General features: G+C 54.2%; 2 protein-coding genes across 26 annotated transcripts in view; one reads left to right on the top strand and one right to left on the bottom strand.

Annotated features, from left to right (window-relative positions):
• Positions 1-14,870, bottom strand: part of Aopep (aminopeptidase O (putative)) — a 316,057-nt gene that overhangs the window by 131,802 nt on the left and 169,385 nt on the right. For 18 of the 20 annotated variants that reach the window (XR_007105155.1, XR_007105156.1, XR_007105157.1 and 15 more), the window contains 2 exons: positions 13,562-13,751; positions 9,275-9,381 (listed from right to left, as the gene is read on the bottom strand). The exons of 1 other annotated variant lie outside the window; for it this stretch is intronic. Coding sequence is in view for 12 of the 19 variants with exons in the window: in XM_047526141.1 (XP_047382097.1) it covers positions 9,275-9,381; positions 13,562-13,751 (297 nt within the window). In the remaining 7 variants the exon portion in view is untranslated. Of the gene's footprint in view, positions 1-5,868; positions 6,095-9,274; positions 9,382-13,561; positions 13,752-14,870 lie in introns of those variants that run through there. One more of the 20 variants, XM_047526149.1, reaches the window with a different exon arrangement.
• On the top strand, positions 4,102-12,816 carry LOC124965291 (uncharacterized). 6 transcript variants are annotated; one of them, XM_047526155.1, is made up of 6 exons: positions 4,102-4,754; positions 4,861-4,936; positions 5,167-5,641; positions 6,883-7,592; positions 7,819-10,067; positions 10,396-12,816. In XM_047526155.1, the coding sequence occupies exons 4-5, from the start codon at positions 7,581-7,583 to the stop codon at positions 8,743-8,745; spliced, it is 939 nt and encodes a 312-aa protein (XP_047382111.1). In that variant the 5' UTR covers positions 4,102-4,754; positions 4,861-4,936; positions 5,167-5,641; positions 6,883-7,580; the 3' UTR covers positions 8,746-10,067; positions 10,396-12,816. The 6 variants fall into 6 exon arrangements, with proteins under 6 accessions (XP_047382111.1, XP_047382110.1, XP_047382108.1 ...); XM_047526154.1 differs by having other exon boundaries at positions 4,102-4,936; XM_047526152.1 differs by having other exon boundaries at positions 4,102-4,936; positions 5,069-5,641.

Genomic DNA, 14,870 nt, shown 5'->3' with positions numbered 1-14,870 from the left:
CTTAAGCTGTCTGATTACCCTAGTAGAGGTACTTTTATTGCTTTAGGGAAAAGGGAAGCACCACGGTGAACTAAGTGATGATTATAAACTGTCTTACTTTTTTGTTATGCTTTTCTATATTTAAAGAAAATCTATTAAACATTATTGTAAAAAATGAAATGTCAAGTACTGTAATTGGCACCTATGAAAAATTCTCTGCCTTCCTTAGAAATACCTGCAAGATGAGTAACCCAGGAATAGCCTAGAAAACTGGAGGAAGATTATTTGAGTTCAATCATTCGGGACACGTCTATCATTTTTGGTGTTTAAAAGAGCTACACATTGAGGGTGTCCCTCCAACAGGATACAGAAATCGAGCAGGCAGCTCAGGGGGTGGAGCCGGCCTTTGCAACAGGAAAGGCTAGAGTCTGTCTCTGGCTACGAGCCCTAACATTTTCCAGAAAATGCTAGCGCAAGCACAGCACCCTCCCATCATGGAGTGGAAGCAATCTGTACAGATAGCTCGCCAGTGTGTCGATTCAAAGAAAGGAAACTGGATGGGAGAAAGATGTGGAGGGCCAGGGGGCTGCAGGAAGTCCAAGACTGGTGTAGAGATCCTCAGAACAGCACAGGCAGGATTCTGGCTTTTTGTTTCTTTTTTGGATACTAGGGATCTCACCCATGGATGCTTTACCACTGAACCATACCCCAGCCCTTTTTAGTTTTTATTTTGTGATAGAGTCTTGCTAAAGTTGCTGAGGTTGGCCTCAAACTTGCAATCCTCCTGTTTCAGCCTCCCGAGTTGCTGGGATTGTAGGTGCTCACCACCACACTGTGCTTGAAGTCTTGAAGACCTTGAAGACAGAACTCTTTCTTCTCAAGACCACAGTGAGACAAAGCACAGAAGCTAGGGAGCTTCAAGGGGCAGAACCAGAGGGACACCAGGGCAGTCCTTCTGAGGGATTAGGCCAGTTCCATGCTGACCTCAAGCTATTACTTTGAACATCTTTGTTCAACTTTCAGCTTTCCCCATCTTTCAGTTGTAACCAGGCATCCCTGCACTTAAGAAAAAAAAAATTTTTTTTCTTAACATCTTGGGAAAATTTACTTTTCAAACATTCCAGCCAGTTATGTTTGCAGAAGAAGCAGGGATTTCCAGGCTCAGGATAAGAGACAGTAGCAGGATGCTCTGTGGTGTCCCAGGGGAGGGGAGTAGCAGTGAAAAAAGGGACAGGGTCCAGCTTCAGAGCCTCTGGGACAGGAGGGAGAGGACCCTCCAAGAACACCAGGTAAGCCAGGAGGGAGAGTGGGCCCTAGTGGCCCCTGCCCCTTGTTTGACACATATCTATCAGGTGCCAGAAGACACAGACGCTGGTATCTGATAAGTACTGACACTTACGTGACCCACAGGAGACGGCACATGTTCACTGCAGATCTACGGAACGCAGACTCCCCAGGATTCAAATCTACCCATGTGCTTAGACGCTCCCTACGCATCCGCATCCGCTGCATCTGTTCCTCACAGGCCTGGGGGCAGAAACCAGGCCATGTTGGGCCCGCTTCACGGCCACAGGGCTCAGCACAGCGGGAGTGGCCCTTTCAAGGCTGCTGAGGGAGGGCAGAGTCTGGACACGGGTGAGGCCTGCTCGGACCCCCCAAGCCACCATGCTGCGTTGAGACCCAGACACTGACAAGTTCTGGCACGGAGCTCAGGCCTCCAGACTGAGGCCATGTCTCCCTGAGCCCTGGCCAAGAACAAATGGGGCAGTTGCTTTCCACTCTCTTGGAAGTTGTAAACAAGCTCCTGACGCCCATGGACTTAACCAGCTCTGTTAATGGGTCCACCCTACGTGCAATCACGCGAGGGCGGGCAGCTTGACGTTCTATTATTAGAAGCCCTCTCTGAAGCTGGGGTGACATTCCAATCTGTTTTGAATAGCACCACACCAGCAACTCACTCGGAGCCTCGGGCCGGCCAAGCCTTCATTCCTGAAGCAGCCACCTAATTCCATCTGCCTCTAGACTCTCTCTTTGATCATGCATTCTCTCAAAGGCCGGGTGATCTTCCCAGAACTCCATTTTCATCTTGTCATTCTTGGAACTTAAAATAGCTCCCTGTTGTCAGGGAGGTCACACGCAAAGTCTCGATTTTGGCATCTAAAGAACTCCACTGCCTAGCCTGTCCACCTTTGGTCTCCCAGGTTCCTATGAGGCCATTCCCGCCAGCAAGCTGTCCTCACTGGAATATGCATTTGCACATCGATTCACTCGGAGGCTGCTAAGCTTTGTTCCTTGAACTCCCATCCCCCACCCCTCCACCAAGATCAGGGCGATCCTTTCCGACCACTCAGCTCAATCCACTCAGGCTTCCCACAACCCTTCTAACCAAGCCTCCGAGGATTCCATCTTAGCTCTCAGAGCTCAAGGGATGCAGTCCTGTGATCAATATTTCAATACACAAAGACTCTCAGCAACACTGATGATGTCTGCAACACCCGTCTCCACCATCTGAGTGCTCACTCAGTCCCAAGTGCTTGGTACGCGGAGGTAAACAGCACACAAGAACACAAGGCTGATGGTCAGAAGAGAGAGGGGAGCTATGTTAGACCATATGAAATTTTGAGCTGTTTAGGCCAGAAATGATCAAATATTGTCCATTTAATAGGCTCACCCTAAATATAAAGATAATTACCAAATAATGTAGTAAGATCAGGGATGGAGACACCACAAGAGACTCTAGGAGACACGGAGGCAGGACACAGGCTTACCTCAGGGTAGGGACTGAGCCTCCTTGGGAAGGCAGTGACCGCTGTGCTGAGTCACAAGCTGTGGGATCAGGCAGCAGGGAAGGAATTTCACACAGAGCTGAATGGAAAAAGATGGAGAGGCTGAACTGCGTGACCCTGCAACGTACCCGTGGATCGAAGCCTAGTACCTCGGAATGGGTCTGAATTTGGAGACAGGGCCATCAGGGCATGATCAAGCCTACATGAGGCCGCCAGGGTGGCCTGATCCAACCTGACTGGTGGCCTGAAGAGGGATTTGAACACACAGAGAAAAACCACGTGAGGACACTGCAGGAAGGAGGCATCTGCAGGCTGAGGCGAAGGCCTCCCAAAGGCTTGGCCACCAGCCTCGACCCTGGAGCTGCCAAAGCGTAAGGGAGTGACTTGTGCTGCTCAAACCACTGTGTCTTCAGGGTCTTGCCACAGCTGTGCACACCAGCCCAGAAGGGTTCTGAGCTACCTGGGCAGGTGCAGGGGAAGTCAAAGAACATCAAGAGACGAGACCGGAAGACAGGACTGATGTCCTGTGGGGGAAGCTTTCAGAGGGCTTTGGGGAAGGAGGAGCCAGAATCCTGAGGTGTTTATGAAGAGTCTGGTGGCAGTGGGCAGGGCTGTTGGGTGGGTGCAGCCAGGCTGACGGAGCTCTAAACCCGGACGCTGTCTACGCTGGAGGTGGGTGGAACTAAGGAAGACTCGCAGGGCCCATCGCCAGCTGGGGGCTCCGGGGGAGGAGTGAAGGAGCGGAGGAGAGGGGGCCTGGTGTGGGTGGGTGGGTGCATGGATCTGTCCACCACTGATGCGTTCAGCACCACAGGGGGTGGCAGATGAAGGAGGGACAGGGATGGCCGCAGGTAGCCAGAAGAGCGTGCACAGGTGGTGACACCCTCACTCTGCCCTTTAAGAGACAGCTGGGCCAGCATGGGGACTTTGGCGCCTGCAGAGGAGATGCAGTGTGGCTGGAGGCGCCCAGCCTCCCAGTGTCCCCGGGACCCTCTTCCATTGGCCTGCACACTAGCTTTCCACTTGCTCTCCAAAACTCTGTTCAAGGGTGGCCCTCAGGTGACCCTCAGGTTGCCTGAGCCTGTTCCATCTGTTCCCAGAAGCCCTACAGTCCCTCTAGTCAGGAGCCAAGCGCAGGGTGTGAATGCTCAGGTGTCCCCTGACCTGAGGGCAGCCTGTGCTGCCCAAGGGTAACCAGGTGTGACCTGACCTGTGACCAACCGTGCCCTGGCCTGGCCTCCTCCTCTTCTCACTTCTCCCTCCCCTTCCATCCTCCTCTCCCGGGAACGTTTCCAAGCAAGTCTCACATAAACCTTGCCCCTGGGTTTCATGGGGAAATCCACCTAAGACAAGGGTTTAGATGAGGCCGTTCTGGGAGGACACACAGCTGGGAGTGGAGTCCCTGAGGAACATCGACCTCGGCAGGAGGAAACCCTGAAGAGGCAACCTGACAGAAGACCATGAAGGAGAGGGAGCAGCAACAGCACAAGAGGGGCCGCCATGAAACCCAGGGGACAGAGACACCCAGAAGTTATTAATGGTGCCAAACAAAGCAGAGAAGTGTGGTAGGAACTGAGACAGGGTCACAGAACTGACGGTACCAAGAGCATAAGGAGTTCGGGGAAAGCTCCCCTAGACTGGCACAGATCCCAGAGGGCTGGGCTGGTGGGGCTCTGAGGGTGGGGACCACAGGAGCCCTGGAGACCAGATCTCCAGGAATGGGAGAAAGGGAGCGTGTTTGTCCGTGGAGGGGAAGGCGGTGGAGGAGGGGGCTGGTGGCTGAGGGAGCGTGGTGACAGTGGAAGAGGCCACGGGTGGTGGGACACTGGGCGGGGCCCCCAAGACGATGTGCGTCGGAGTCTTCTAAGGTTTCCCCAGGAGCTTTTCCATGAGGCTGGCGATGCTGCTGGGAAGGGATGTGCCCCCACGTGGGTGAGGATGACTGGTGTGTTCTTCGGGATCAGAGAAGAATTCTGAGAGAACTTTGAGGTAAGAACCTGCAGTGCTATAGGGACGGCTGCACAGAGGAGACCTTCCGTGACCAAAGTCTCAGGATTAAATGGGGCCCATAGCGTGGACACCACGCTCGCGGCAGGCACACTTCCCTCTGGCGCAGGAGAGTCGCAGACCTGGGTTTCCTCCACCATCGCGGGAGGTTGCTGTGGCCACAGGTGAGGAAGGGAAAGAGGTCTGCCCTGAGTAGCGCTCTCTCCACCGTGGGGCGGCAGCGGAGGGGAAGAGCCACATCAGACTCCTGCCTGTCAGGGCCTCCCTAACGTGATCTATTTTAACCTTTTTCTCAGCGTGAGCTTGACTTCAACAATGAATCCAGAAAAAAGGGAAAGCAATAATAAACCACAAGAAAAACCAAGAGCGGTTTCTCCCGACCTTGCCCTTGCAGCTCTTCCGGCCGGGGCCTGTCAGAAAATGCTGACTGAGAGCACTTAGAGAAGCTGCTGGAACTCCGCCCTGCCCTGGAGACACAAGACGGGAGCCCTGAGAAGCCTCTGCCATCTTCTTTGGCAAGAGCCCCCCTGCGCTCTGGTCAAGAAAGGAGCCTGCAGCCGGGAGGCCTGGCAGGAAGCGCCACGGCCCGCAGTGAGGCTTCTCCGGTGGGCTCTGCCGCCAGGGCTGCCAGGGGAGGAGGGTCTGGAGGGAGCCGCTGCCGCCTCCTGTGTGGAAAGGCATCTTTAATAATTAACAAAAGAGAAAAGGCAGGGAGCCATTAATGTGACCCGCAGCATCCTGGGACTGAGCAATCCCAGGAGGCCGAGGAGGGAGGAAGACACGAGAAGCTGAAGGGACCCAGGGAAACCCGCCGTGAAGCTGCTGAGACCCACGGGTGAGGCCCTGACTCGACACGGGATGTGTGACAGGTACAAAGGGAAAGTGGTTCCTGAAAGCACTGAAATCAGTGAGTCAGAGCTAAACAAGCTTTCGAATCTCTTTTCATTTGCTACTATGTCTGCATCTATAACCAACAGAACGCAGTTTTAACTTTTGAAATTCCTTTTGAACCATCTGGAGTGTTAAAAGACAAAGATGCACAGGCCACTCTGACCGGTATGTCCTTCCAGAGTTCACCTGGCACTTTTTTTTTTTTTTTTTTTTAATGCAGCTAAATGCTCTGCTGAGCTCTTGAAGGTGGGACGTGGGACAGGAAACAGAGACGAGGTTCAGTCACCACCTGCTCGCTCTTTATCAGGGCGCAACACCGGACACGATACTCAGCCTGCCTGAGCCTGGAGTCATTTGCATGATATTAAATCGCCAGAAGCAGGCAGGCAGGACGGGTCAGTAGCATAGTGGGCAATGCAGGAGACTGTGACCTGCGGAACAGAGAGAAGAAAGAGTTCTTGGAAGGAGGAGTGGTCAGTATGTTGAAGGCCAGGCAAGGGCTGAAAGGGAAGTCGTCAGAATCCGTCAGGGCAGAGCGGTCTGTGGGGACGACTCCAAGACCTCACACTGTTCTTGACCCATCATTTCAAGGTCAGAGTGCATCTTGACAGAAAGAAGAAAGGAAAGAGAGAGGACGGGAGGAAGAAGGCCCTCCCACCTCTGTACTGTTTTAAGGAATTTCTTTGTCAGGTGCATTTGCATATTACAATAAAATCTGAGGATGGATGTTTAGGATTCTAGGTCTTCCTTTTCCTTTTTTTCCTTTTTTCTTTTTGTGGTACGAAGGGTTAAACCCAGGGCACGCTACCACTGAGCTACAACGCCAGACCTTTTTATTTTTTTGAGACAGCATCTCTCTAAGTTGCTGGGACTGGCCTCAAGTTTGCAATCCTCCCGCCTCAGCCTCCCGAATCGCCGAGGTCACAGGTGATAAGTTCCGATAAGTTCTAGGCTCTCTGTGCCCACGTGAGGGAGAATCGCTGGGGATGGGCGCAAGCTAAACTAGACTGTAATTTGGGGCAGGGTTAGGACCATTTCCTCCTGCGTAAGCACAGCTGATAAGAATATGTTCCACACTGCTGCTCACTAAGTCCTTCAAATTTGTGTCACTAAGTCCTTCAAAATTGAGGCAAACACAATTTCTGAATACTAAGACAAAGTGATAAGTCTTCTAGTACAAAGGTATAAAAACACTGTATTCTTTTCCCCAACTCCATAGAGGAAAAGAACTCGGCCCCCTGACGCTGGGTCCACCACAGCCCCACGGAAGCCAGAGGAGGGATTTTCCTCGCCCATGACTGACTTTCCACGGGGCCGCCCACCTCGCTTATGACTTGGAAGCACATTCCACTAACTAACATTAGTCACGATGCTCCCAGGCGCCACCAACGGACTAGGATCACGCAGAGCCAGAGGCATCAAAGGGGCCGAGAGACACGGAGAAGAGAAATGATCTCACAATCAAGAAACTGAGTCTGAGAGGAGAAGGGATTTGTAGTGACGGGCTCACACTTCAGCAGGCACCTGGGTCCCCACTTAAAATAAACCCCCTCCCCTTCCCTCCCTCTGCTACCCTCCCAATACCGCTTCCCTAGCCAGCACAACCTCCCCCACCAAGTGACGCTGGCACTTCCCACCTCTCCGCGTGCCCGCAGTCCACCTCAATCTGGCTTCCTTTCCACGACTCATAAATGTGCATGTGAATGTCAAGGCTGTGCTGCCAAAGGTCACTTGTCTCCCCCTGCCACACCCCACAGCAGCACCCAATGCCGGCCACTCTCCCCTCTGGCTTCGCTCTCTTCTGTGACCCCAGTGCCTGGTTTTCTGCACACGCTGTGTCCACAGGATCCGTCGCTGGCTCGGCTCAGCTTCCTCCCCACCTCTTCCCTGCTTTCTTCTCTGCCTGGTGACCTCAACATGCTCAGAATTGTAAGTACTGTACGGTTGAATGTTCCAGTTCTCCGATGAGTATCTGCCTGCCTTGCACACACTGAGTTCTTGACATTGAACATCTATCTGAATCTCAAAGCACACGCAAAACCAGAATCTTTTATCCCCCCCCCCCCAAAGCCTATTCCTCCCAAAGTTTTTGCCATCTCAATAAGTGCCACTCAACAACCAAGTCATCTGGACACGCGTGCCGCCTCTTCTCCAGGTTCGACTGAACAAAGCCCCACCAGTTCTACTGCCACAACACATCCTGCCCTGCCGGGATCCCTTGCCTGGACCACCACACCCCTCCTGGCCTTCCTCTGCTGCCTGTGGCCCATCCGCACTGCAGCAGAGCAGCACGGGCAGAAGCCCCTGCCGATCCTCTCCTTTCTTGCTGAAGACCCCAGGGCAGCGTCTACAGAACGCGGAGCGAGGCTCTGGTGCCCTGGCTCCCCGCTTCTCACAGCCTGGTCCTCCACTCTGTCCACAGAGCACATCCGGGCCTCCCTGCCTCAGGGCCTCTGCGCTCCTCACTCTGCCAGGCTGTGAGCAGCTAGGGTGTGCTACAGAGGCTGCTGAGCAGAGCTCCAAGACAGCAGGGGTGCCCGCCTCACCGGCTCCTAGCTCCGTCCGCGCCCACCACTGCCCAGCTGCCTCTCCTAGACAAGGGACAGGTGGGCTCGGGAGACACAGGCAGCGTACAAAGCACAAGAGACTCCACGGTGGGAGGGTGCAGCCCTGCACAGCAGCCTCCAGCCTCCAGCCTCCTTCCCTGGGGTTCTGTCTGTTTAGGGAGTTCCCTGAGGCATCTCAGCTCCGGTCAGGAGGGGTTGGGTGTCAATTTAAACACAACAGCAGAACCATGCAAGGCAGGCCTATGCGCAGGAGGCGGGCTGGCCTTCAGGGAGGCCATCTAAAATGGGACAAGGAGAGCAGATTCCTGGAAGGCTGTTCTTCCCACCTGTGTGACTGCAGACTCCAAACACTTGACTCTAGTCAAGATGGGGCCCCTGGAAGCTACTGTTGCCATAGCAACCTGATGCTCCTGGGGAGGGGGCCTGGTCACAAGGTTTCAAATGAACAACTACTTAGAGTAGTGAAGAAAAGGAAAAAACAGAAAGGACAAAAATGGGAAAATAGCAAGAATTAATCCTACAAGTGCCATCACCACAGCCTACAAACAAAACTCAGGAGCTGGGAGTGGCCTTCTCCTACTGCCCCAGAGAGAGGGCACTGGCTTCCTGCTGGGCTACCTCTGAAACAAAAACCCCATTGACTCGCACAGCTGCTCCTGCTAACCACTTAGGAATCAGTATTTTCCTAAAGGTTTTTTTTTTTCCTTTGGCTTTAAAGGGTTACTGTCTGCCAGGCCGCCAGACCCAACCTTCTCCACATCTGCAGCCACCACATAAAGTGACTATTAGAACCTCAAAAGGGGAACTTTTTCCCGGAAATGGCCTCATGCTAGTTTTATCCTGAATAAAGACACCAGGAAAATGTCAAAAGGCAAATCAAAGCCACACCCTGAAAGACTGAAAACACAGCACTCACATCCCAGGAGGATGAGCAACCCAGCCTGGTTTGGCTTAAGAAGGAAACAAGGCAGATTTAATCAGAAGCCTGGAAGAGCCTGGAAGGAAGGGAGGGGAGAGGACAGGCCAGGGAGTGTCCGCCTTTACCTCAGCACCTGCATCTCCTCGGGGGAGCTCCGCAGCTCATCCTGGAGGCGACGCCAGCGCAGGCAGGCTCTCAGCTCCTGTTGCTCCTGGGCCTCGTGGGGCGTCAGCTGCTTGGGCCAGACACAAACACACGTGCACAAAACAGTCACTGCGCTGGTGAGACCGGACCCCCGAAAGGACCTGCCCTCCTGCTCTCACCTTGTTCCCGTGAGAAGAGCCAGTGCCCAAGGAACACTCCACCACGCGGGCAGCAGAGCCGGCCAGCCAGTTCAGGAGGGGTCCCCTGGTCCTGGAACCCACCCGCTCCCTGGACACACGCCTGGCCTGGAGAGAGGGGCTTCCTGGGGCACGTCCGCTCTGATGCCACCAGCCCACTCTCCTGCTGGTCTTTCTGCACGGGGGCAGCTCCGTTCACCTCCAACTCTTCCAGCCTTCGGTTTCGTCCAGGACTGTCTACATGGTGTCTGCTAAGGGACCCCAGATGACTATTTGCCCATAAACAGAAAAAAGTACACTGCTTGGACTCAATGGAAGGGGGAGACCTTCACGCCCTGCCCACTGGGTCAGAATCAGCTGCTGTCACATGAATGTGCTCAGGAGGCCACATGGCCCTAACCTCTCTGAGGAGGGCCAAAGGATACCCACCACGAAGGGAGGATGTGCAGGATCTACCGGCCTCTCTGGAAATCAAGGTCCTAAAAACTCAACAGATATTTCACTGAGTCTCTTACAGGCCCTGGGGACCTTATGGACAGAGCCTCTACCATGAAGAGTCTGGACTGGACACTAACAGGTAATGACGTTATGTCAGAGGTGAGGGAAAAATCCAGGTGCCCCTTGCCAACCAGTGGGGTCAGAGGCTTCCTGCGCAGGGGCGGGTACCCAAGCACGCAGTGGGAGGACGGGAGTCATCAGGGCGCAGGTCTCAGCAGGTGGGAGGGCACGTGAAGGCGAGCAGGGACTGGAAAGGGCATGATGTGCTTGGAGAAGGCTGCCAGCCCGAGCGGGGTGCAGGGGCAGGCCAGACTGCCCGTCTGCGCCCAGGGCCTGACCCGCGGGGATGGAGCCCTCCAGGAGGTACTGAGGCTGGATGAGGCTGTAAGGGGGTCCTTATCCAACAGGATTTGGGCTAATTAAAAAGAGAAGGGACCTGCTTCCTCTCCTCAAGCATGGGAGAAAGGCCACAAGAGTCGAGAGAAGGCAGCCATCAGCAAGCCAGAGGAGGGTCTCACCAGAAACCAACCCGAAGGCAGCTGCCTCCTGGACTGCCAGCCTCCAGAAACATCTGGAACCTACGTCTGTGGTAGCTGGTGGCAGCGGTGGCAGGACACTGGTGCACCAGTGGAGCATCTGGACCTCAGCCAGTTGTGGCAAGTGCTGTGGCGCAGTCTTGCAACTCAACTGCTCGTCCCTGTGGACGCCACTCCACAGGTGGGAGCAGCAGGGTTCCTCTCTGTATCACACTCCGTTGACTGTGCCACAGAGCACAGTCTCCAGGGCAGCAAGAGACCACAGCCACAGTGCCTGCTCCCAGCTTCTCCAGTGGTGGGGCCGCCGTGACCAGGAGAGTCCAGGATGGCACAGCCCCTGCCCCTCCCCACCAAATGCTCCTCTGCTTGCAAGGTCTGCTGTGGGCACTCGCCAGACACCGGCTCAGCGTGGCCCTCAGAGCAGGGCTCAGAGCAACATGTGCTCTGGAAACACAGCCAGAGTTCGCACTGGCATCTAGATGATGGCCCCTTGCCCCAGGGATGCCCAGTGTTCACCTTCTCTCTTTCCGCTACTGGGACTGACCACTGAGCTACATCCTTACCCTTCCGCTTCTTACTCGAGGTAGTGTGTCAGCAAGCTGCTGAGGCTGCTCTCTACCTCGGGAGCCTCCTGCCTCACCCTGAGTTGCTGGGGCTGCAGGAGCCCAGTGCCAGGGCACTCTCACACCTTGTGGGCTGACTCCTGGGGCAGGCTGGGGGTGGGGGGCTGGAGGATGGCCCACTTCTCTTTTGGGCAGAGGCTTTTGGGTATACTCACACCTGGCCTCTCCAGCTCAGAGCACTCACGGCGACTGCTCTTTCCCTCCTCCTGCACCTTCCTCTTCCCTCACTGGACAGCTCTTCTTATCCTCACCTGCCTACGACCCGGATGGAGCACAGAGTGGACACAGAGGCACCTGTGGATGCAGCCCAGCCTGCTTCTGTCAGGGGTGGGGGCATATTCAGGGCAGTTACATGCAGGGCCAAGCAAGGAAACGAAGGGTGATGACCTGGAAGTGCAGGTGGGGAAGGGTCAAGGTGGAGATAAAGGGCAGAGATACCATCATCAGACACCTGAAGCACCAATCTGACTGCCACAGAACGGGAGCCCCAGGGAAGAGATCGGGACAGCACACTTAGATTAAAGCCTTGCTGGCTACCAATGTATGAGCACGGCAGTGGGAAACAGGAAGAGGAAGAAAGCAGGCTCTTCTAGCACATGTCCGGCAGCGCTTAGCCCATTCGCACGCTGTCCCACACGCAACCTGTGAGGTTAGGCCTCCTGCTTGCCAATCTGCAAACGGGGAAACCGAGGCTCCCCGGGCCACGCAGCCTCTTTACACTCAGAAAGCTGTGAACAGCCAAGCTGGGACGCAAAACCTGGTCCAGCTTAGATGCCTGCCCCTTTCCCAGTCTAGCAGGTGGCCTCTAGCACACAGCCAAGGTCAAAGAGGACAGGATGCGTGAGACACAGGTTCACTGTGAAAGAGGGCGTAGTTCAGCCGTGAGGATGAGAAGATCACAGGGTGGAAGGAAGAAGAAACAAATGAGAGAAGGAGTCACAGAAAGTGCTGTGGCTGTTCCAGGCGCAGAGAGGAGCAGCGTATGGCCTGGACGAGGTGCCCCCAAGCTCCTGTCAATGCAGGAACGTGCAGACGGGGTATGACTAGTTGTGAGAGCTGTAGCCCGATCTGGCCGTCCCAGTCTGGAAGGACTGATAGTGGTAACTGTAGGCAGGCAGGTGCGGTTGGGGAGGTGGGCTGCCCTGGGTGGGTGCATCGTCCCCGCTCTCGCTCTCTGCTTCCTGGAGGTCATGAGGTGACCATTCTCTTCCTCTAAGATGTGCTGCTTCGTCTCGAATGCAGAGCAATAAAGTCGGCCACCATGAACCGAACCTCTGAAGCCATGGCCCAGCTGGACTTTTCCTCCACTAAGCGGTCTGTGGGGTATTTTGGTCACAGCGGAGAAGCTGACTAGTCCAGGCAGTGTTGAGAATTGTGATGGATGAGTGATATGGGCCAGGCAGAGAACGAACCTCACGTTGGTTAGTGAAATACAGAGATGTCAACAGGCAGGACTGTCTTCAACAAAGTCACACAGGCATGCACAAACTTGGGATTTAGAAAATGCCCAACAGTCCGATGTGTCAGAGGCAGGGATGGTACAGAGAAGTGACCCCAGCATTAGGAACTGAGAAGTATTCAGGAAGCAGGGTAGCTGCCAGGTCTTCCCCAGAACTCATGGCCAGTTCTTCACAGTATAGATTACAAAATGGACACATGTTGACCAGATCTGGCCACTAGGTATGTCTGATCTGCATATGTGATTTTTTCTTTCGGCACCGAGGACTGAAACCAAGGCCTTGCATGTGCGAAGCACATGCTCTCTCACTGAGCTACATAGCCCCATTTGCTGACTTGCATAATATTTTTTAAATTAGTAAACTTCACATAAAAATCCAGATTTATGTATTTCCTTAAAAAACCAGAAGTCCAGGCTGTATGGAGCCCCTCCTCAACATGCCAGCTGGTTGGAGCTGGTAGTGGTTGCGAGTTTGCCATAGTCCTCAGCACTCCCTAATCTACAGCACCAGCTGCTTTGTTCTTCCTTCATCATTTGCCAGCAGACATCTGAGATTATGACTCTGATTTACATGTTCAGCTGATTCTTTGAAATACACAATGTCACCACAATCACAGAGGAATGCTCATATGACCTTTCCTTCACACCTTGGCCCAAACATCTCCTTACCAGAGGCCTTCTCTGGCCACCTCCTAGAGAGCACCTGCTGGCCCCCACTCTCCACAGGCTGGTTCCCACAGTCCTCCTTGCCATCAGCATGCTGCTACTTCATTTGCCTGTGTGTTCTTTCGTCTCTGGACCCGAGGGGAGCAGGGTCTTCCCTCTCTGGTTTACGTGGCCGTCTCCCCAGCATAAACAGTGCCTATGGTACTCAGAGGGTATCTCCTGAATGAGTGAGTGACTGCACATGGACCTTGACCCAGGCAGGGAAGCACTAGGGTCACCCTGAGCTCACCTGCTGCGCCTTGGTCCAGAACACGTCTTCCAAGTGAGTGGCGAAGCCTTCGCTGAGCCATTCCTCCGTCCAGTCCTGGGCCCCGATGGCGAGGCCAAACCAGGCGTGAGCGATCTCGTGGCAGAGACGGGTCCCACAGAGGTGGTTCGTGCCTGTCAAGGTGCTCTGAGAGAGGAAGATGATGTGTGGGCTGTGGAGAAAGGGAGAGAAGACGTGTGGCGTCCTGTCAGAGCCTGCCCTCGTGGCCACCCCAGCCAGCCTGTCATTATGGCCTGCGTGCTCCATCATGACGGATCGGCAGGAGTGAGGTGCCTTCGGACCTAAATAAAGTGGCAGTTGACGGTCCTGGCAGCCGTTCAGGTTGCCGTTCCCGCCAACAGTTGTCTCCATCATCAAGTGGCTATTACCTGTAATAAGTAACCTGCACCAGTTTTCTACTGAAAAATTACAAGGCGCTGGAAGCAGTGACTCTGAAATCTGGACTGTAAAAGAAGAGCAGTGTGGGAATGTGAAGCCATGCTGTCAGGAGCGTGATCAAAGAAGACCCTTCAGCCAAAATCCCAGCAGCTTACGGACCAGTCGGGAAGTCGTGCAGACGGACAGGACAAGGCAAAAAAAAAAAAAAAAGAGTAGGACCCAAAATTTTCCACTGCACACTGGGGCAGAGAACGATCTCATGGTGCCCTGGATGGGGGGGTCTCCAACAGACCCTGATAAGGGTCGAGTCTCTGGAAAACATCCATTTCCAGTAGGATCCGTAGGCACTTACAGATTCACATGACCTAAGGAATGAAGGGGGATAGTGAATCAACCCGCCCAGGTGTGCAACAGCCCCAGGGCTGGCACCAGACGGGGAGATTTATCTAATCTCATTTTCCATACCTGGTTTTAAAACCCCAAATACCACGATTAAAACTGCACAGATGACTGAAGGGGAGGAAAGCGGCCAACACCCCTTCCCGACTCCCACCCAGCACTGTCCTTCATCCAGGACGTGTGCACGTCTTCCTAATGATGGACTCCTTCTTTAAAAATCTCTTCTTCATCAACTGAACAAACCCAGTTGTGAAACCTTTCAAATTAAGAACTGCACACACCGGTTCTTTCTTTCGAAAGCCATTTGTTTGCCATCATGTCAGCTCTGCGCAAGCCAAGACTCCTTGCCGATTTCTCATCCGCCCCCACAGCCACCACTGGAGTGAACCCCACCCAGAGCTCCCTTGCACAACACCCCCATTCAGCCCAGAGGACTCAACGCAATCGCAGGACTCACGTCTGCCAAAGTTGACAGCTTTCATGTGAAGTAAGA

The sequence above is a fragment of the Sciurus carolinensis genome, chromosome 15 (genome assembly GCF_902686445.1).
Source record: "Sciurus carolinensis chromosome 15, mSciCar1.2, whole genome shotgun sequence".
NCBI lineage: Eukaryota > Metazoa > Chordata > Mammalia > Rodentia > Sciuridae > Sciurus > Sciurus carolinensis.
The sequence above is the reverse complement of the archived record's forward strand: the minus strand, read 5'-3'. Positions and strand labels throughout refer to the sequence as shown.